Raw genomic sequence first — 22,976 nt, 5'->3', positions numbered from 1 at the left:
AAATATAACACCTCGTAATTGAGAAGAAAATGGTAATTTTGTTTGTTTCTATTAACTTTTAAAATTTTTGTCACTATAGTAAACAATGCAGTACACATTTATCGCCTTCTCTAACAAAGAGCTTCGATTCTTTTGTTCTATTTCAACCGGGTTTCCGACTGTATTATAGAAATGCATTCTAGAAAGTAGATTAAAATATATCGAAAAATCATTATTCACTATTCGGTTGCCAATGGGAAAAAAACTTTTCTTGATTTTAATTGACTAGAATATTAAATTGTACTGACACTTGTGTTCTATGAATATTTTATAAGTGTATCTTTTATTTGATCCTGTGTTCGTGAAATTGCCTGATTATAGAAAAATCTAAGATTGGTCTTATAGATAATGAATTTGAAAATAACTAAAATATCCTGCCATATTCCAACAGAATGGTAAGAATTCCTTTTACTATTTATTTTAACTGAAGTTTGTATATTATCGATATTATTTCGTGTTTATATTTAATATACTTTAAATTATTTGTGCTTTAGCTGTTTTTAATATGGGTACGCGAGAATGACGATGGAAGTGTCTAACGACATTAACGACCTAGACTGGCTTTTCAGTTCTCGCACCGTCGGGTGCGCAAATGAGAGGAATAGGTTTGTATTTACCTTTAACATTATACCTTTTCAAGGAGGATAATTTTATATGTTAAAATAGCTCTTATTCTATTATGTTTTCTAAAAGCCTAGTCCCCGAAAATCGCCAACGTATCTATGCTTTACTTATATCAAAGTACAACAGGCAAACATTAGATAAACTATGAATGTGCTTTATGTTTAGCTTTTTTTTTTGCCGGTGAAATTTCAAGGGAAATAAATCTTAATTACAAACCGTTCGTTGCATTGGTTTGTTGAAAGTATTATCGAGTACACACAATATCGTTTGTTGTAAATAGGTAACATATCTACATGAAAGTTAAACCAAGTTGTAGCTAAAAATCATCCAAATACTTTATATAAGGATTCATTAAACATACATTGACATTAAGGGCATATATGAATTAATTTCAATAGTTCACCCAGTACGGTAGCAAATCAGGAAACCTCTACTTGCATCTACAGTTTTAATAACCATAGATGGTTTAACATAGGTGAGTAAATACTGGCCATACATATCGGTCAGTTTAAATGATCGCGAGAAATGGCTTTAGCCTTAATTTTTCTACACATCTCAATCTCAATGGAAACTACGTATCTCTATTATACGCCCTCTACGGGGCGCCGAATGGGACTCTTGTGGTTTTGTACTCGAAATTCAACTTTGTACGGACAAAAGTGACTTTTGTTCAACAAAAATGAGTTCAGTTATCTTTCAGTGGACAAAAGTCACTTTTGTTAGGACAAAATTCATTTTTGTTACACAGACTTGACTTTTGTTACCTAATTTGAAAATTGGGCGACAAAAGTCAATTTTGTATGCAAATTAGTTTGGATTCTGTGAACAGATTTGCATACAAAATCGACTTTGTTACACAAAAATGACTTTTGTGAGACAAAAGTGTGACTTTAGTGAGACAAAATTGACTTTTGTGAGACAAAATTGACAGACAAAATTGACAAAATTGAATTTTGTCTCACAAAATTGAATTCTGTCTTACAAAATTTTGTCTCACAAAATTGAATCTTGCCTCACACAATTGACTTTTGTGTTTTAATTTCCATATCAGGTAACAAAATAAAATTGAGAATGGAAATGGGAATGTGCCAAAGAGACAACAACCCGACCATAGAAAAAAAAACAACAGCAGAAGGTCACCAACAGGTCTTCAATGTAGCGATAAATTCCCGCACCCGGAGGTGTCCTTCAGCTGGCCCCTAAAGAAATATATACTAGTTCAGTGATAATGAACGCCATACTAATTTCCAAATTGTACACAAGAAACTAAAATTAAAATAATACAAGACTAACAAAGGCCAGAGGCTCCTGACTTGGGACAGGCGAAAAAATGCGGCGGGGTTAAACATGTTTGTGAGATCTCAACCCTTTCCCCTATACCTCTAGCCAATGTAGAAAAGTAAAGGCATAACAATACGCACATTAAAATTCAGTTCAAGAGAAGTCCGAGTCTGATGTCAGAAGATGTAACTAAAGAAAATAAACAAAATGACAATAATACATAAATAACAACAGACTACTATCAGTTAACTGACATGCCAGCTCCAGACTTCAATTAAACTGACTGAAAGATTATGATTTCATCATATGAACATCAGGCACAATCCTTCCCGTTAGGGGTTTAGTATTATACCATCATAACATATATGAAAAGAACATAACCGTGTCATGCCAACAACTGGTTTTTGAATAAACGTGTTTAGTTCCAATGCAAAGACCCTATAAGTGAATCAATATTAACGCCAACATATGCAATCTTTAATGACCTGACAACAGTATAAACAAATGTCAATTTTGTATGCAAATAAGTTTATATTTGCATACCTTTTTGACAAAATTGACTTTTGTCATGACAAAAATGAATTTTGTCTACAAAAATGATTTTTTTCATCACAAAATTGAAGTTCTCATAAAACAAGTCTGTATCACATAGTTTTGTAAGACAAAAATGATTTTGTTATGACAGAATTGAATTTTGTACAAAACCACAAGAGTCCCATTCGGCGCCCCGTACCCTCAGTTTACCAGCGAAAGTGTTATGAAGTAATGTGGAAACTAATTTTCGATCTCTGCAGCCTTAAAACAACTTTCCTGTGTGTCTTAGGTTTATATGCATATTGACTTTGAATAAGCAATGCATACCACAATTATGGATGTTTTTCAACAATTTATAATATATTGTAGTTGTTTTTGGAAAATCCAGTCTGTTCTGCTGAGGACAGAATATAAAGACAAATTGAGTGACATTGGTAAATGGCTATCCCTATTGAAAGAAAAAAATCGGCGCTAATGAAAGGCAGATTGGCGCAAATGCAAAACGCCGATGAACACATTCTTGTTCATATTTCAATCTTTCTTATGTTATATTGACATGATTAGATTTAGCCCATAAATTTCAACCAGCCTCATAAATAAACTCAGCCTTAATTATAACAAGAATTTAAGTCTACTTTTTGTATACAATCTAAAAGTATAATGAAGTTTAAACCGCATGCATCGACTATATTTTTTTCGAATTCGTTATTGAAATGAGACATTCAAATGTAAATACGAATAACCTGATCAATATGTTCAATGTGAGGATTGAATATTTAGAACACTGAACATTTTCTGTCTCTTTTTGTAATATATAATATTATGATCTTGCTCTATCAATACAATCAATTTTTATAACCATACAAGTGTGGACACAGATCAGTGTGGATAGTATGTTTGCATGTTTGATAGTGTTTTATGACAGGAAGAGGTCTCTGGTTCCCCCATGGGTTTCTATGTTGAACTGTGATGCACAGTGACATCAGACCTGTACCAAACACTTAAATAGCAGTGTATTTTGTTTAATATTTTGTTTTAATGTCCAAGACAGTCATGGAGGAGACACCAATTTGTAATCAGTGCCAACAGTTGTAGATTTTATTTAGTAAGATATTCCTGAAGCTGCAATATACACTATTGCTGGTTTCCATTAATGTCAGTGTCCCACGAAAACGTATTTTCATTCTATTTGTTCTGATAATGTTTTAGTTATTGACGTTGTCAGTCAGAATGGTCGTAAAGTGCCGACATTCTTTAGGTGTTTCGGGTACATATGTACATTCCTGTAATTGAATTTTATGCATGGAAAAAATATACTTGCTAGCATTAACAGTACTTATAAGTGAATGATCATTTAAACTCTATGTCTATGCTTATAACAAGTGTTACGAAACCACCTAGCATTATATTGCTAGTAGCATTATATTGCTGACAGTTGTGGTCATCTTACAGCAGATCATGTGATCATTTTGAGTTGTCACGTGTCAAATTTTTAGTTTCACAAAGAATGCATTTGCATAACAGTGAACTGAGCTAAAGGCAAAGCAATTCAAAATACACTTAGACAAAAAATTATAAAGAACATTAATCCTTCATAATCACGTCTATGGTCTTTAATGATCTAGCAAACATGCCAAACTACATGGATCAGAAGTCTTTAACGAGATATATTTTTATATTATATACTAGTATACATATCTTAATTAAAACACAATTATTTAGTTGTGGTCAATGCATTCAGTTGTCACTTCATGCACACGTTAATGATATATGCTGAGTGTCCGTCTTTTTGAAATAAGAACATACCCTGTATAAGACTAAAACAACTACTGTGTATCATGAAAACAGGGATTATCCTACTTTTACTGACTTGAGTCCACCCTGGTTAAGACATACCTTTGTATATGCACAAACTAAATAATAACAGTTAAAATGATAAAGTTATTATTACAGATATTTTACTAGTCTATGCTGTGTACATGATGGTGTACCGCAGGTTCCGGACCTTTCTACCTCATATACAGGTGAGTTTTGTATTAGATACAAGTATAGTTGTCTGATCAATAATTTTGGGAATTGAGTCCAATTTCCAATCGTGACATACCGACTGAGTTGATTTGCATTGATGGTGATGTATGCATTGCAGGAGACGTTTATTCTGTCACAGAATCCGTTCTCGATCCTGTCGGAGCTCATACGATTCCTCGACTTTATTTTGATACCATGACTTTTCTCATTTTTCTAATTACGAGGTTAGAAAATTCAGAGTAAACTATTGTCGCCTTCCATCATTCTAATGTATCATGTTCTTAACCGAGAGTGAATTTGTTTCACAAAACTGGCGTAAAAAGACATTTCCTGTTGTAAGATGATATATTCATGGATACGACAATGTTTTAAGTCAATAGTATTGTCATCTCTGAATTTATTTTAGATCGCGGTGAGCGTAGTGCGATCGTGGTCTAGTGGGACTGGGGCTTTATCGCGACCTTACTGCACTCTCACTACGCTTCTTCTACGACCTGAATTAAGCCACGACCGCACCACGATTGTTTTGAACATGTTCAAAGTTGGCCACGCTTATCACGATCATGAAGATCTCACCACGACCGTGGCCTTGTGGGAATGCGGCATAACATGCAAATAATTCCTTTTGTGTAATGTACCTTGCAAAAGTCTCATTCTGTTTTTCTTGTGTTTTACATTAAACCAAAATGAGTATTATATCTTACATGCATAACTTGGGTGATATATCCCTGTGTGTGTCGCCAACGGTGAAACCGCTCCGTCCGTAAGACATCTGAAAATGCATGTACCAAGTCAAGAGTATGACAGTTGTAATCCATTTGGTTGATGTGTTTGCCCTTTTGATTTTGCCATTTGCTTAGGGACCTTCCGTTTAGAATTTTCCTCGGAATTCGGTATTTTTTTTATTTTACTTTTTTCCTCAGGGTCGGATAGACAACTTTCTTAACAAATTTTCTTTGCGTCAATGGAAAGCAGTGAATTTATATTTGGTCTGCATTTTGATATATATATCAGTTTTAGCGTGTCAGTCATTTTAACAGCCATTTATTTGCCTCAATATTGAGTAGTTCGAAATATTCATTGTGCAATGAAGTATTAGTCAAAAGTTCGTTGGCTTCAATGAAGTTATTTTCAACATTTGTTCAATGAATTCTGTATATTTATTAAACGTAACAACTTCACACAGTAGTCACAGTCATTCCATTTAATGTTTTATCCGACAAAAATAAAAGATTTTTTGGGGTATAGATATGATACTTGATATGTCAGTACATAAAATGACCATAATAACATTCAGTTGTTCATTATTTATAATTCTCTGATACACCATACTCACCAGGGTTATAATTATTGACGACTAATTTTGCATTCTATGCGTTCCATATCATTGTGACAATTCATCGATCTTTATGATAAATATCTTTTTAAAATTATTTCATGCGGAACATGATATGATAACGATGAAATCATTCAATCTATATAACAGGTTTTAAAAAAAATACATTTAATAAATGTACAATTTTGATAACAGTTCAAACTACTCACAAGAATAATACACGAACAGAAAAAGGATGTTGAAAATAAAAGTGGTTACAATTGTTTGTGAGAATAAGAAATCTGACATTTTAGCACAAGATTTATTATCCATTTTGGGAATATTACAATTATCCATTATACTTGCAAAATGAAATCATTTGTCTTTTCACTTCAATATATGCAACATAAAATAGTAAAATGATAAATGTAAAATTCTGAAAAGGCAAAACAAAACGTTTGAAAACCTCGATTAATAAAACCAATGATCTAATTCAAACTGTCCATTACTGAACTTAAATATTAAAAATATACGTTCCATCTTTGAATATATATTCTAGTAATCGTACATACTGGGATTCCCTCTACCATGCACATTCATATATTATGAGAATTGCAGTAAGAAATGTTTTTAAGTTATCTTGTGAGTACTGAATAGACTTGCTACAATTAGACGATTTTAATTTTGAAATTATAACTCCCCAACCTTAGTAGCAATGTACCAACTTCACCTACATATAGGATATTCATATCCGTATTCACGAGGCTTTCAGCTGCTAGTAAGACTTTGTAATACGTCACCAGTGTCTGAGCAGAAAGTTGATGAACCAGGAGTATGCCATAGAACGTCGCGTCCTTTTTCTAAAAAAAGTTCATTGGAAGATACCAAGACCTTTCAGTATAAAATTCACATCGTGTATTATTTGTGCTTTTTATATAGAACATTTGCCCTTTTTAAAAAGAACATTTGCTCTAAAATTAAAAATAAAGAAGAATTTAAGGAAGGGACAAGTCTAAGAACTGAGGTGCATATTCTACCAAAAAATCATCAAAGATGCTAGGCTTATAATTTTGTACACCGGCCGCGCATTTTGTCACCAAAAGACTCATCAGTGATTCTCGATACAAAAAAAAATTAGAAGACCAAGTTATATCCATAGTTGAAGAGCATTGAGGACCAAAACATTCCAATTTTAAACAATTATAAATGCAATCCGGTAAAAACATAAAAGGAGGACATCAATTATAGGCCATGGCATTAGTATGGCGAGTATTATTCAACTCGGAAATTGCTTTGCTGATTTAGACTATCGAATGAACAGACGAAGTGATTATCTAGTGCTCAAATGGGCTCTAATAATGATTATGTCCCATAGTTTACTTTTTTCTCAGAAAAAAAAAAAATACTATGTCCCATCGTCGATGTGTGTTATTGGCTGTTAATAGTTTGGGGTATGAGTGTAGTTTATGGAAATGAGATGTGCCAATGCTTATATAACTCCATACCAAACATAATTAATCTATCACTTGTAGTTCCACGAAAACTGATCTAGTCACAAACTAATACATTGTTGCCGCCGCCGCAAGAAACAGCATACCTATGTTCCGCTTTTTGACTCCGTCAATGCGAGACAAAAATTACTTCCAAATGAACATTTAGAGTAAAAATATCAAATAATACTAAACAAATCTAATACTGTACAATTGTTGTAATCATGCTCTTATACGTTATGTTTCCTTTAAACACTTAACTATACATGTTGTATATTAGTAGAAAATTTAAATGCATCAATTTATCCGCTCCCAGACGTCCCCACACCACCAACAACTTGCTGTTGTAATGTCTGGACTTGTCTTGACAGCTGTTGTATTTGTTTATCGAGTCTTTCGTTTTCCTTCTTTACTTGTTCCATCACAATACTATATCTACCCTCAACGACAGATCTAAGAGATTCAATATTAGTTTCTAGTCCTTGTACTTTATTGCCCGACTCTTCCTTTAACGAGTTGACTTCCACAGTGAGCCGTTCAGACAGGACTTTGCTGGTGTCCATATAATTTTTAACAACCTGAAAAAGACATGTATAACGAATGTGGTTTTTTTTAAAATTTTTCCGAGTATTGAAAAATGGGAAAGAGATGTGGATGATGGGTATTTTAATTCTTAATCCTAGACAACTTGTAAACACCATTTCAAAAACGAAAAAACGACAGAAAGACAAACAACAGTCTAATAATCACAACAATTAAAAACTAGACTTAGCAACATGAACCATAAAAAATACGGAAATGGTTGAAGTAGCTTCGGAAGTTAGGCTGATCCTGATTTACGTGCGGCATCCATCATGTTGCTTATGTAAAACAAATTCAGTGGGAAGTTCCATTCGGTGAGGTCATAATCGAGAAAAGGAGGACTTAATTGTGGTTACAATAATTTGAAAAAACAGTCGTCATCTGTGAAACAGAAATTTCATAACAATCAAATAGCTCGTGATAGCGTCTGTAAAATTTTAAAAGGTACGATTTAAATTTTACCAATTTGAACCAGCAACGTTTTATCAAGGAAATAATTGTAGGGAATACAAGCGTTGGGTACTGTATAGAATTGAAGAAAATAAAAATAAAGAGTGTAAATGCAGAATGTAAAAGAGACAACAACTCGACCAAAGAGCTGAAAACCGCCAAATGCCACAAATGGGTCAACACAGCGAGAAAATCCCACACCCGAAGGCGGGCTTCAACTAACCCTTACACATAAACGTGTAATAGTTCAGTGAAAATGGACGTCATACAACTCCAAAACATACAAAAGAACTAACATTTAAAAGAAATGATACAAGACTAACAAACGTCAGTCTCCTGACTTTGGAAAGGCGCAAAAACGCGGCGGGTGAAACATGTTTTGTTAGATCTCAACCCTCCAGCTATACTACTAGCCAATGTCGAATAAAGAAACACAAGTGTAATACGCTCAGGAAAACTCGATTTAAAAGACATCTGAGTCCGATGTCAGAAAGTCAACAAAAGAAACTAAATGAAATGATAATGATACATAAGTAGTAAAGGACAGCTAGCAGTTACTGAAATGCCAGTTCCAGACCAGCATTAAACTGATTACTAGTATGTCATATGAAAATCTAGCACACTCTCCCAGTAGGGGTTTAGTATCATACCTTCATAAAATGTACTAGTATGAAAAATATGACAGATCAAGCACAATCCCTCCCGTTACGGGCGCTAATGGAATGTTGCTACATAGAAATGGAAAGTTGTGAAGTTGAACTCATCTCTTTTGTCCTTTATCTTTGTTCAGATTCTAGAGATAGTTCTAACATTAGCTGTGGTATCCTGTTTTCTATGTTGAAAAAAAGTTATTATTCCGGTAACCAGAATTACATAGCTTATCTCGCAACAATCACACATGGCTGGGGAAAAACAGTTAACGAGCACACTATGTAACTAATGGTATCATCTCTATAGTCCAAATAGAAATATGAACTATGCAAAATACTTTCCAGAACAAAACAGTCACACATAGTCACATGTCGTGTAGGCAGGTTCTAAATAAAACTGAAGTAACACCACAAATATGAGGCAAAACCAATCAGGGATATTGTTAAATATAGGTGACAATGAGGTCAAGGTCAGATTAAACTCCGAAGTTTCACTTAAGTTCGACATATACACCTAACGGTTATTGAGTTATTCCATACACCAAATATAGCTGCCCTATTGCTATTAGTTTTGAAAAACAGACTGAAACACAAAAACTTAACATTGACTAATTTACTATGAAAATGAGGTCAAAGAAACTTTAGATTAACATGCTGGATGACTTATGTAATCAAAAATTTTAAATGTTGTTTATTAAAAGTCACTGTAATTTACCTGACAAAGACATTGGAGATATTAAGAGTCAATTTATATCTATTAGCTCAAGTATGGAAAATAGCGGGAAAGAGTCAATTGAATTGAAAGTCGAAAATGAAAACCAGCAAATAAGTCGGGAGAACAAAGAATTGAGGGAGAGAGTGGTCGAGTGTCAGTCTCAAACACGATCGATGAGGGACAGTTTTTATTTTTAAAGGCATGCCTGATTTTGAAAATCAAAAAGAAACTAGAGAACACTGAAGCTAGAGTTAAATGAGAAGTCATGGATGAAGTGCTAAAAATTAAGGATAACGTACAATTCCATGTAGTCCATATAAACCAAACACAGATGGCAGTCCAAGAAGTATTGTTGTCATATTCAAGTCACAATGACAGGAACAGAGCCGGAGAAAAATTACGAGAAAATCTTAGATATTCAGTCTGTCAGCAATTCCCTTTTGAAGAAGACAGACGAAGGAATAGTATGCCAATTCTGAATAACGCCAGAAGTAAAAAACACGTATCATGCTGTCGAGACGATAAACTTTACATCGTAATGGCGGATCCAGAGATTTTCATGTGTTGTGACCCACATAATACATAAAAGGTGACCCCACAGAATACATAAAGGTAGACCCACAGAATACATACAAGGTGACCCCACAGAATATATAAAAGGAGACCCACAGAATACATAAAAGGTGACCGCACAGAATACCCATTAAATCCGCCTCTGCATCAATCATTCTCGACTCCTAGGAGTCGAGATTAAGAATTGAACGATGGACAGATAGTGCGTGAATTTTTCTTGCTTCCTGATTGGAAGATATTACGAGACGTGAATAATCAAAGTTTATTGATTGGTTAGGACAATCCAAACCAAGTAAATGTCCTTCAATCCCGTAGAGTATCGGATTTGTCCTCTCTATTTTAGCAATTATTTTACACAGGTAACCTTTATCTATAAATAGTCGAATCTTCTGGAGTAAACAACAACGTTAAACGATACTAATTCACATAGCGTGTGACCTCACGTGTGTGGTAAAATTTGCTGATTGATGCACGTGGCTATTCTAGTAAATGAATTAATCTACAAAGCGAGAGCACTTTCCATTTTCATCAGCTAAGAGTCGAATAGACTTTTTGACAGGCTAACGCTTGTTGGCTGTTATCGTTGAAATGACCGATAAAATCCTACAATATTGTGAATTAACTCTAAGAAGCGTTTTCGAACAGTTACACATGAGTCTTATTGGAACATTTCTCTAACTAAACTTTAGAGCAAGATGTGAGCATGTAAAAATCGTTATATTCAGTATTCAAGGAGTAGAAAAAAATCAAACTGACTTTAGGGGAAACTTTATACCGTGGGAAGTCGTTTATGATAACGGAAGTAATACTAGATCTAAACAAAAAGTCTTTGAAAGATGGCGTTTTGATTTTGAAATTTATACAATCGGGTATGTAGAGTGATGAATTTGATTTGAATCACTACTTTCGAGCAAAAGTAATCAAAACTTATTAGAGGCAAATACGGAAGATCCTTTGTATTGTATATATGTCAAATAATCTTTTGAATGTTAACACACCAATAAATGAAATAAATTTTCTAGTGATAAAATCAGCAAGTGAATACGATGATTAATATCATGGGATGTTTTAAATTTTCCTATAGTTAAAAAATTGCAAGTCGGTATACTATTGATACGTTTACCTTTCTAAATTCTTCATTTGTACTCTTCTCCGTAGTAACAATATCCTGAACACTTTCTAACTTCTTCACTACAGCATCGATAAGTCGTTTAGCCTCGTCTTCGATTATACTTATACTTTGGTCTAGTCTCTCCATCTGTTCTTTGGAGTGCTTCTGCACAGAATCCTATAATCAAATTTCGTATGAAAGTAAGCGGGAAAATGGCAAAATGCATCGAACAATTCCAACAAATATATTGAGTGAATGAAAAGAAAGAGCAAATGAAAAGTAATAATATGAAGATCAATATATATATATCTGAATAACTACCAGACGATCTTTTTAATAGAGGTAAACTTAATGTCTTCTGCATTTTTTTTCACACAATGGCCTTTTCTAACAGTTTTCCAATGTTTACTAACATTTACGGTACTGTAGATTATATATAGTTATCAAAGGTGCCAGGATTATAATTTAGTACTCCAGACCCGCGTTTCGTCTACATAAGACTCATCAGTGACGCTCATATCAAAATATTTATAAAGCCAAACAAATACAAAGTAGAAGAAAATTGAGGATCCAAAATTCCAAAAAGTTGTGCCATATACGGCTAAGGTAATCTATGCCTGGGATAATAAAATCCTTAGTTGATCATAAAAAATTCAAAGTTTTTTAAACAGGAAACTTATAAAAATGACCATATAATTGATATTCATGTCAACACCGAAGTGTTGACTACTGGACTGGTGATACCCTCGGGGACGAAACGTCCACCAGCAGTGGCATCGATCCAGTGCTACATCAGTAGTTATCAAAGGTACCAGGATTATAATTTAGTACGCCAGACGCGCGTTTCGTCTACATAAGTTTGATTAGTTTCAACAAATATTTTGCGTATTTTCAATAGGTGACAAAATTATAAATGTTATAAGGATGCACAGCAATTTGTTAGAATTATGCAACATTTTGGTAATTATAAAAATAAGATGTAAAGAGTTCCGCGGAACCATGTGTCACGCCTGGGGTTGCTGCTGTCAGTAACGTAGCTGCAAAAGTCTTTTTACGAGTCAAATCATAATATATACCATATGTCCATAAAATTACATGAAGGTATGACAAAGTTATTGGTGACTGAAGAAAATTAACCTTCAGCTGCATGTACATGTTAAATGTTAAATATTTGGCAATTTTTTATTCAAATACGAAAAACTGAAAATTTCCAAGTGTTGCTCTAGATATACTGACTTTTAGTCATAAAAAGCTTCTGTACAAATTTTATGGAATTCTATGACGGTTTTGCAAAGTTGTTGATGTCTTAGAAAAACTAAACTTTGACTAGGCTGTACCTAAATGTCGCAGGCTCGACAAACAACTAAATAGGAAACACATTGTCAATCCAAAATCTGTAGAAAGTAATTCTATTTTAGGTCTCTTAAATACAAATTAATCCAGTTTGTTTAACGATTGCTTTCGAGGCAAAATTTTACCAAAACATGAAAACTTTACAACATTGTCTGCAAAAAACAATATGTATCACTCACTGTAAAAATCATTAAACTAGTACGGAAATTTATCTTAAATGCTCGATATCCATCCTTTTAATGTTATTCCAAACACCTTTATATTAAGATTTCAGACTGAGGGGTTGACAACTTTCTGATCAGTTTGACTAATGGGTGAAACAAATACATGGGAAACTGGCTCAGTCCTTTGTTATAATATATGTTTACCATATTTTGACGCCAAACCATTCTCTCCTCCTTAATACCATCTGTTATCTTGTTTTCTGTTCTTCCGAGCGCCTCTTGAACAGCGTTCTTCAATGTATGCAATGCATTTTTTGTGTAGGAATCCAATGCCGAAATTCTGGACCTAGCATCATCCATTTCAATTCTTCGTCGTTCATCTGATACCGTGATGTCTTTTTTGTAACTGGTTCTTAATCCTTCTATTTCAGTCCTAACTTTACTCAGTTCTAAAATGTACTGTAAAATTAAGGATGATAATGTAGATTTATTTCAGACATGCTACTAGTCAAAAGCTCATTGAGCTTGATTGACTATTAATGTATTAGAATGATAAATAAAAAAAACAACTTGCTATTAATAAATTACTTGCTTTTAGAGATTCGAGAAAACGTTGACATTGAAAATACTATTCCAATACATATATATGGATAAAATTCGACAGAATATATGTACAAGTTACATTACAGACTTACACGAGCCTCATAAAGTACTGTGTGTGAAAATAATATAAATTAGTAAAGGATTCTGCGCATGTCTCGCCTGTTATTGCTGGTTTTAGTTTAAAAGTAATGTTTACTGTGAATAGTGAGACCATTTATCAGTATAAAATACATTTTTTTTAACAAAAATTCAGGATTATTTTTCATGATCTTAAAGAATTGCTGCTGTCCAAGTTTCAAAAGTTTATTAGCTCTTAAACATAAAAAAGCTTAACAAAGATTCACAAAATCCATGAAATTTTGACAAAGAAATTAACGTGTAAACACACTTTATATATCTTGTTACCAGCGAAAAAAAAAAAAAAAAAAAAACTCAAGTGAAATACGGAAAAAATAAAAACAACCAAATAGCTTTGGTTTTCTAAAGGAAAAAAGACCAAGCAGTGCATGTACAGTTAAACTAGCCAGTACATAACATTTAGAATTTCAATTTGGTTGACGAGGTCACTGAGATTGTCTTCGTGAAGAGTAAAGGGCGACGAAAGGACGACGAAGACGTAATCTTTTAATTATTCCAGGGCACTGTTTGTTCTTCAACATAAGCAATAAAACTGAGAATTGAAATGGGGAATGTTACAAAGAGACAACAACCCGACCAAAGATCTTGAATTGAACACAGCGAGAAAATCCCGCACCCGGAACCATGCTTCAGTTGGACCCTAAACAAAAATGTGTACTGGTTCAATGATAATGGACGTCATATTAAACTCCGAAATATATAAAAGAAACTGAAATTAAAATTCATACAAGGCTAAAAAAAAGAGGCCAGGGTCTTCTTAGAACATAAAAGTAGGCTAAAGAGGCACAAGTGCGACAAATAAAAAAACATTCAAAAGAGAATTCTCACATCCTGTATTATAGGGCCGAAACAGTTCATGACTGCATAGCCATACATATTTAGGTTTCTATAAAAAAAAAAAAAAAAAAAAAAAATACACACCGTAAAAACTTCCCAAAAAAACACGTTATTTGCCATCTTACAATAGATTTTTTTTGCGATGTGTTAACAATAGATTTTTTTTGCGATGTGTTTAAACAATGATTTTTTTTCTCGGAATGTTTATATTGTAATTTAAGCATTCCTAGAATTACATTCATTGCTGTTTAAATCGTTACGCGAAAACTTAGATAAGTTCGAACGGGAGGGTGTTACATTTCAATATGTAAATGTTCCTCCTCTTCCTGTTAAATTGATTGCTAATTGCTGAATACATCATGCATTTACCCAGTAGAATCATATAATAAAGTAATTATGTGAATACTTATTAACAGATGGGTGGAACAGACGTTTCGTTGTAAATCAAAAATTGAGCGACCAGGAATCATGACATATTGTTGAGGCCTAAACTGAGATTAGTTTTCAAGGGTTTTAGTCACGGGCGTATGAAAACATAAATAAATTATCTTATAACACTTTTTATGGATATCTACCTCTGCATTATTTTTAAGTATGTGATCTTCTATTTCCTTTTTATCATGGCTTGCTTGTTGAACTAATTTTTCAATAGTATCTTTGTTTTGTTTGATATCTTCGTTGATTTCTTTGATGCGTTTGTCGCAATTGTTGCTTCGAGTTGTAAGATCTTGGACCACAGCTCCATAATATTTATCCAATTTTGTGTACGATGAGTTCAAGTCGTGGATAACTGAATCGTGTCTCCTGACGACGTTTGATGTTCTCTGAAAATACACATAAATTTAACCGTGAAAGGACGCACAAACTCTACAACGTTATCAATTATTTATCAGAAAATGTCATGTAGAAGGATTGCAATAGTATAAGGCAAATAAAATGTCTTGTACAAGGACTACAGTAGTATTAGCCAAATAAAATGCCTCAGTTGTACAAGTATTGCAATAGTACTAACAGCAACTGTATAGAATAACTAATAATAAGTTTTTTTTTGTAAAATGACTGCCAAATTTTAACTAAATTCAACGAATTGTTTGTTCAGTTTTAGGTAATTTGTAAACATGTTTTATTAATTAAATTCAGGTAAAGTAATGTACACAAATAGGCATTTACATAATAATACAAGTGAATAATTAATATGATCCAGAAACAAGCTGTTAGCTTATATTAATCCATTTCCTAATTCAAATAAGAACATTTTATATCAGTGTAATACTTCGGTAATTTGTAGAAAAAATATATATCATTGAGACACACGACCAAAAAAGACAATATCGTGCACCTCCCCCCCCCCCCCCCCCCCCCCAACTTTGTTAAGATGGTATACTAAAATTAGTTCATTCCAAGTATAGGAAAAGTTTGTATGTCTTTGATTAGTAGTCTCAGTGAATCTACGGAAGCATGCATGTACTCACTCAGTCATGATTTCAGTGGGCATTTTTTTTCTTGCATCCGTACTAAATAAAGGAGTAGGTTCAGTAAGACCCCTTTTATGGCCCCAAAATACAGCAGTTTTAGAAAATTGTGAAAATGTAATCTTTAAGCTCTATTTTGGAAAGTAAAATGCTTCTGCTTCATAAATATGAGCTTTTTTTGACAATACAATGCACAAATATCGCGTTCTAGCATCTTTAAGTCATGCTAAATTACTGAAATCTTCAAAATTTAAGCATTTTGGTTAATTTTTAGACGGTTTTCGTCTAAAATGAAAGTGGCCGCATTCGTGTTCATTCATAATATTGAAATGTAAGTTGTATTTGATGATAATACAAAACATATATAAAGGTTCAGGATGAACACGGATGCGGCCACTTTCATTTTTGACAAAAACTATGTGAAAAGTGACGTTTTTTGGCATATTTGATAGATTTTTCATATTTAAGATTCAATCAGAGCGTTTTTAATGACTAAATCAGTTAAAATCTTTTACATAAACTAATCGAATCAATTGAAATAGACACTTTAGTGTTTAAAAAGCGTCCAAAAACTTTCGTTAGATGAACCTGAAATTTGAGGCCAAAATGGGCCCTTACCGGACCTACTCCTTTGTGTTCTTTGTGTTAGCGAAAACACATCTTTTCAAAAATTAAATGTTCTATTAGAAAAAGTTTTAATTTTTCAGAATTTTTATGCAAATGTCACGGGTCGTAGTGAAAGTTGTAAGACCAGATTTAACACCAAATGATGTTTTGGGTAAAAACTAAGCAAATATTATAACTGGGTCCTGCCATCCTAACAAACTGACCTAATAAACAATTGTGTACAACCGTTGTAAAATCTGTATAGTTTTACAGTTAAGGTTATTTTTTGTCGATCACTTCTATATATAGTTACTTAAATCCACGTCATTTGGACTCTGAACATTATACTTACTATTTAAATAAGTTAAATAAATTTCGCTAGAAAGGAACACAACTAACGGTTAATCCGACGCTAAATTCTTAAACTTTTATGTGCCCAACTATGGGGTATTCTTGAGGATAGTCTATATCATGTCTTGTTTTTTTATAGGAGAGACTACTAGCAAAAAAAATATACAAATTAAATTCACGCAACAATGGATATAGTTAGAAACAAGTTAAAACAAGGATATGTCCTTAGTACACGGATGCCACACTCACACTTTCATTTTCTATGGACTATGGACCTTGAAATTGGGGTTAAAACTCTAATTTTGACATCTAAATTAGAATGATTATACCATAGGGAACATGTGTATAAGATTTCAACGTCATCAAAAAGGTTTACTCCCGATTGTCCCACTTTTTAAAATTTTAAAGTTCTGATTGTCCCACATGAAAAGTTCTGATTGTCCCACTTTTTAAAATTTTAGAGTTCTGATTGTCCCACAAATTAAACTTCCCAATTGTCCCACACAACTCTATCCGATTGTCCCACAGAATTTCACTACCTTTTCACCTATAATTTCAAAAAGTGGGACAATCGGGAAGACACCATAAAAAACTTGACTAAAAACTTTAACCTGAAGCGGGACACAAACGGACCAACAGACCAGAAAAGATAATTCCCCTCTACTATCGTAGCCTAGGTGGGGCATATAAAAAAAATTCGTAAGGGTTCCACGGAACCCAATGTCTCGCCTACTTTTGCTGTTAATTGCAGACTCAACAAAAATGAGGAAAAACATCAATAAAAATTTCCCTCTCGATACTGTCGTTTGATTGAAAGAAGCTTCCAAGTTTGGTAAAAAATCCAGGATAGTTTATGAATCTAATAAATGTTTTATAAACTTTAACTGCAGACTGTATGCAATGTTAACTGGAAGAAAAACTAAGTCCATTTATAAGTAAAATACGGAAAAAGTGAATTTTTTTTTCACAAAATTTACTTCTGAATATTATTTTATGATCAGAAACAAGCTTATGTCTAAGTTTGGTAGAAATCCAGGATAGTTTAAGAACATTACAAAAATTTTAAAAACTTAAACCACAGAGTGAATGTTTTGTTTCTGGCCAAAAAAATAAGTCCATTTATAAGTAAAATACGGAAAAGTGGAAATTTATTTTTACAAAATTTTCTTCTTGATACTATCTTATGATCATAAACAAGCTTCTGTCCAAGTTTGGTACAAATCAAGGATAGTTTATGAAAGTTATTAAAATTTTAAAAACTTTAACCACAGAGTGAATGTAATGTTTCCTCGCAGAAAAACTAAGTCCATTTATAAGTAAAATACGGAAAAAATGGAATTTTATTTTTACAAAATTTACTTCTGGATACTTTCTTATGATCATAAACAAGCTTCTGTCCAAGTTTGGTAGAAATTCAGTATAGTTTAAGAAAGTTATTAAAATTTCAAAAACTTTAACCACAGAGTGAATATTTGTGGACGCCGCCGACGACGACGGAATGTAGGATCGCTTAGTCTCGCTTTTTCGACTAAAGTCGAAGGCTCGACAAAAATAGTTCACCTAAACGTATACCCACACGTTAATGCATATATATATGACGTAAAGCACAGAATTCGTCTTTGTTGCATTTAACCATTTCTTGATGCAAAGTAGGATAAAAACCAATCAATTATGCGTATTATTAAATAATTACTTGTCTTAATTCATCCTTTCGATCGAAATTAAATTAAATTGATTTTAATAAGTTCTATCTTATGTATTATTACATAATAAAGCAATGGTTCCGTGTTCAAAATGCCAATTTTGCCGTGTAAGACGTTACAGCAATATCAATTTTTCATTATAATCTTCTGGAAAGACACATTTTTTGGGATGTTGGTAGTAAGGATAAAAAGACCCTAAAATTATTCGCTAATTGTAGTTTGAAAACTACAATTGAAGGAGGGTGGATAACATTTAAACTCTTAAAGCACTAAACAGCTTTGGTACTGTTTTAGACTTAGATACTTGTGATGACAGAATCCTGAGCATCATCGAAGATATGCATTTTGCAACAACTGACATGCTTGGGCAGTGACAAATATGTGAAATATAAACTTTCAATAGGTTAAGATTATGAGGAAATAAATAAAATTGAGAATGGAAAGTTTATTAGTCAAAAATATATAATCAGTCATGTTATAAACAGTCTATTTTTTTAAATAAGTAGTTGAACATCAAAATGCCAGCTGTATTATAAATAGTGCAAAGCTTTGACGTTTGGTACAGAAGTCGGTTGAAACTACGTCGTGTAACGTTACCATTACTAAACACTGTGCGTAATGATATTATCTTTCAAAGGTCATTTTAAAACTACACTATTTTACTAAATTGATACAGAAATATAATATAATACAATTATTTATTATGTATTATCAGAATTGCATTACAAGAGCCCTAATGGGACGCATATGTATAAGAATTATTAAAAGAAAAGGCTTGGCTTTCCTACCTTTTTCAGCAACAAGTTGAATGAATTCTCAATAACATACATGTATATGTCGTAGTACCCTGCTTATCGATTTATTAACTGTCCTTTACATTCGCCTCATGCACAAATTACCTTGTAGTTTTGCCTATAATCAATCAATCATAATCTGCAGAGTTTACACACATGAACTTAAAGCCACGAGCTCTTCTTTTGCTCATTGAAAGTGTTGTCGATTTTCAAACGATATACGTACCATAATGTCATCTGTTATTCGTCTGAAAGAACTTTCCATGATTCCCATAACCCATCTCTGCTGTCTTCTCAAAAGTTCCTCAAAAAACAATTTATCATTGCTAGTTTGAACGTATTCCGAAGACAGACGCTCTCCGGAACTTCTATTTATTCTATCGGGTGGATTTGTAGCCAAAAATTGCTGGTTCCCGACTGCTTGAAAGCTACTTCTGTTGTTGTTATAGTTGAAATCAGTATCGTATGGTGCTCTCAATGGCGGGAGATATCCTCTTCTGTCCATTATAAGATCGTCCAAACTGCTCTTGCTCATATCTGGTGAAATTTCAGGATCCAACATTAATGTGAAACTGATATTATCAATTTGTACTTTCGTCGGGGTGGTCATTTCTCCATGCTACAAATTAGCACCTTTATCCTGATTTTAAGTTACTCCGATGGCAGCATTTCTAAAATGAACTTGGAATCAATAACTAGATACGAACTATGAACACAGGCATGATAGTTTGTTTAATGTTGAAATGTCAACAATTGAAGAACATTCAGTTACTATTAGTTATATTGATTCGACTAATTAGAATTCCTCTACTTATCGCTGCAAATATTGGAAGTGAATTTTCCGAATCAATGTAAAAAGGACATTACATTAAGTAATAAACTGATCAATGGCATTTACGATATAAACTTTGAGAAAAGTTTGAAAAATAATCACAAATAATATCAATATATGCATATGGGAATATGGGACAAGTCCTACCGTGACAAGCCAGTGTAGGATCGGTTTATAAGACATCATTAGACCGTTTATCAAGTTAGCTCAGACTAATTATAAAGAGAGAGAGAGAGCTTGAATCGCGATAAAAAATCAAATATGAAAGAGAATGTCAACAAGAAATGTGCCTAAGAGACAACAACCAGAGTAAAGAGCAAATTAGGTCATTAGAAGAAACCTCAAGTTGTGATTTATTTACCTCGACACATGTGTGGTGTAGTTATGTTCAAAGACGTCAAGTTGTATAAAACCTGGAACTATTATACTAACTGAAGTATAAATATCCCAGATAAAATCCAGATTTCCAAGTTTTGATGAACGAAAACCTTACACTTTCAGCTCATTTGCTTGGTTCACTCGGGTTGTGATTGTGATATTTATAATATTTCATAACATGATCCCCCCCCCCCCCCTTCCCCGTTTTTATGAGTAATGGAACATTTGTATTGCTGTATATAGTATCATTCCCCCGACATCAAGTCTTGGTCCTTCTTTGATTTTATCTAAGAATAATTAGTATCTTAGATAATTGTTTTACATCAAAAGTGTCTATCCTTTTATAGTTTTCAAGATAATAAACAACACACAAAATGTTGGTAAAAATTGTCAGAGGAGCAAGAACTCCAATAATGAATTGACTGATGATTTCAGCAATGTTCATTTATTTGTTGATCTTGTTTTGCTAATCATTTTTGCTATTTTAAAAAGTGTTTGTCGATCTTTTATAGTTCTCAGATATCACAGTCCAAAATAGAGGCTCTCGCGAGCCTGCATGCTCACCTTGGTCCATGGGCGCATCAAACAAAGGACACCCTCCAACATTGTAGACGAGAATAGACCATGACAAAAATCTCTATTTTGTCGATCTTGTATTACTGATCTTTAAGTCTGTTTATTATTTTTTTACTCATTAACAGATTTTGCCTAGCTGATAATTTTTGTGATTAAGAGTGTTTATTTATCTTTTAGAATGAGGCTTAACAGGAAAAGGTTTATCTATAAATATCATTGCTTTCATGATTAAAGGCAAAAATGAAAAACAAAGTAAAATTTGTCTTTTATTGACAATAACTCCTATAAGAATTTGTCTAAAATTTTGACGTATAGTTAGACAATTGGTAGAGCCCATTATTCTGAACATATCTTTTCCTTTCAGATTTTCTCTATTTATAACAATTCCAAAAATAATGATCGACAAAACTTGCTTTTCCCCATTGTTCTATTTTTAGCAATGACAGCCATGTTGCTTGGAAGCAGGGTTATCTGACATGTGTTTTAACTAGATACCTTTATGATGATTGTGGCCAAATTTGTCACAGTACTTTCAGAGATTTTTGTAAAGGTTACAAACAAGAGTGCACATACTGAAATGTCTCGCCTTCTTTACTTATCATTGATATTATGTTGATAGTCCTAAATATAAAGCTTTATTACAACTGTCACAGAAACTTAACATAAACCAAGAAAACTAAACATTCTCGCTACATTGAAAACCTGTTGGTGACCTTCTGCTGTTTCCTGTCCTATGGTTGGGTTGTTGTCTCTTGACACATTCCCCATTTCCATTCTCAATTTTATTGACCAATGAACCATGAAAATGAGGTCAAGGTCAGATGAAACATGCCAGGCAGGCATGTACAGCTAATAATTCTTCTTTAAAACAAATATAGTTGACCTATTGCTTATAGTTTAAGAACAAGAATGTGTCCATAGTACACGAATGCCCCACTCCCACTATCATTTTCTATGTTCAGTGGACCGTGAAATTGGGGTCAAAACTTTAATTTGGAATTAAAATTAGAAAGATCATATCATAGGGAACATGTGTACTAAGTTTCAAGTTGATGTAGCTTTAACTTCATCAAAAACTACCTTGACCAAAAACTTTAACCTGAACTTTGCACTATCATTTTCTATGTTCAGTGGACCATGAAATTGGGGTCAAAACTATAATTTGGCATTAAAATTAGAAAGATCATATCATGGGGAACATGTGTATTAAGTTTCAAGTTGATTGGACTACAGCTTCATCAAAAACTACCTTGACCAAAAACTTTAACCTGAAACTCCCCCTTTCATTTTCTATGTTAAGTGGACCGTGAAATTGGGGTCAAAAGTCTAATTTGGTTTTAAAATTAGAAAGATCATTCCCGTGCTTGCATTTCCTATCATGATTTTCTTGATAGAGGGTTACTGCTCACAAGGAAGCTATTAAACCAAGAGTTCCAAATGGTGAAGTTGAAATCATCCCTTCGTAAATTTTACGGACGCCATCACGAGTTGGTTGACCGTTATGGAATAACCGTTTCACAAATGATATCGGATATGTTCCTTATGTCGTAACTACAATCCCCTTCCCTTTCATGAATGTGACCACCTGAGATCACCCCTAGTTTTTGGTGGGGTTCATGTTGTTTATTCTTTAGTTTTCTATGTTGTGTCATGTGTACTATTGTTTTTCTGTTTGTCTTTTTCATTTTTAGCCATGGCGTTGTCAGTTTGTTTTAGATTTATGAGTTTGACTGTCCCTTTGGTATCTTTCGTCCCTCTTTTACATATAGATCATAAA

The 22,976-nt window shown here is 33.2% G+C and overlaps 1 protein-coding gene across 1 annotated transcript; it reads right to left on the bottom strand.

Moving 5' to 3' along the window:
* Positions 1-5,643: 5,643 nt before the first annotated feature.
* Positions 5,644-20,175, bottom strand: LOC139519878 (cingulin-like). The gene is made up of 5 exons (XM_071312173.1): positions 19,640-20,175; positions 15,063-15,311; positions 13,114-13,368; positions 11,405-11,569; positions 5,644-7,889 (listed from the first exon to the last, which is right to left on the bottom strand). The coding sequence occupies exons 1-5, from the start codon at positions 20,021-20,023 to the stop codon at positions 7,614-7,616; spliced, it is 1,329 nt and encodes a 442-aa protein (XP_071168274.1). The 5' UTR covers positions 20,024-20,175; the 3' UTR covers positions 5,644-7,613.
* Between the last annotated feature and the right edge of the window lie 2,801 nt (positions 20,176-22,976).

This window comes from Mytilus edulis, chromosome 4 (genome assembly GCF_963676685.1).
Source record: "Mytilus edulis chromosome 4, xbMytEdul2.2, whole genome shotgun sequence".
Lineage (NCBI taxonomy): Eukaryota > Metazoa > Mollusca > Bivalvia > Mytilida > Mytilidae > Mytilus > Mytilus edulis.
The sequence above is the reverse complement of the archived record's forward strand: the minus strand, read 5'-3'. Positions and strand labels throughout refer to the sequence as shown.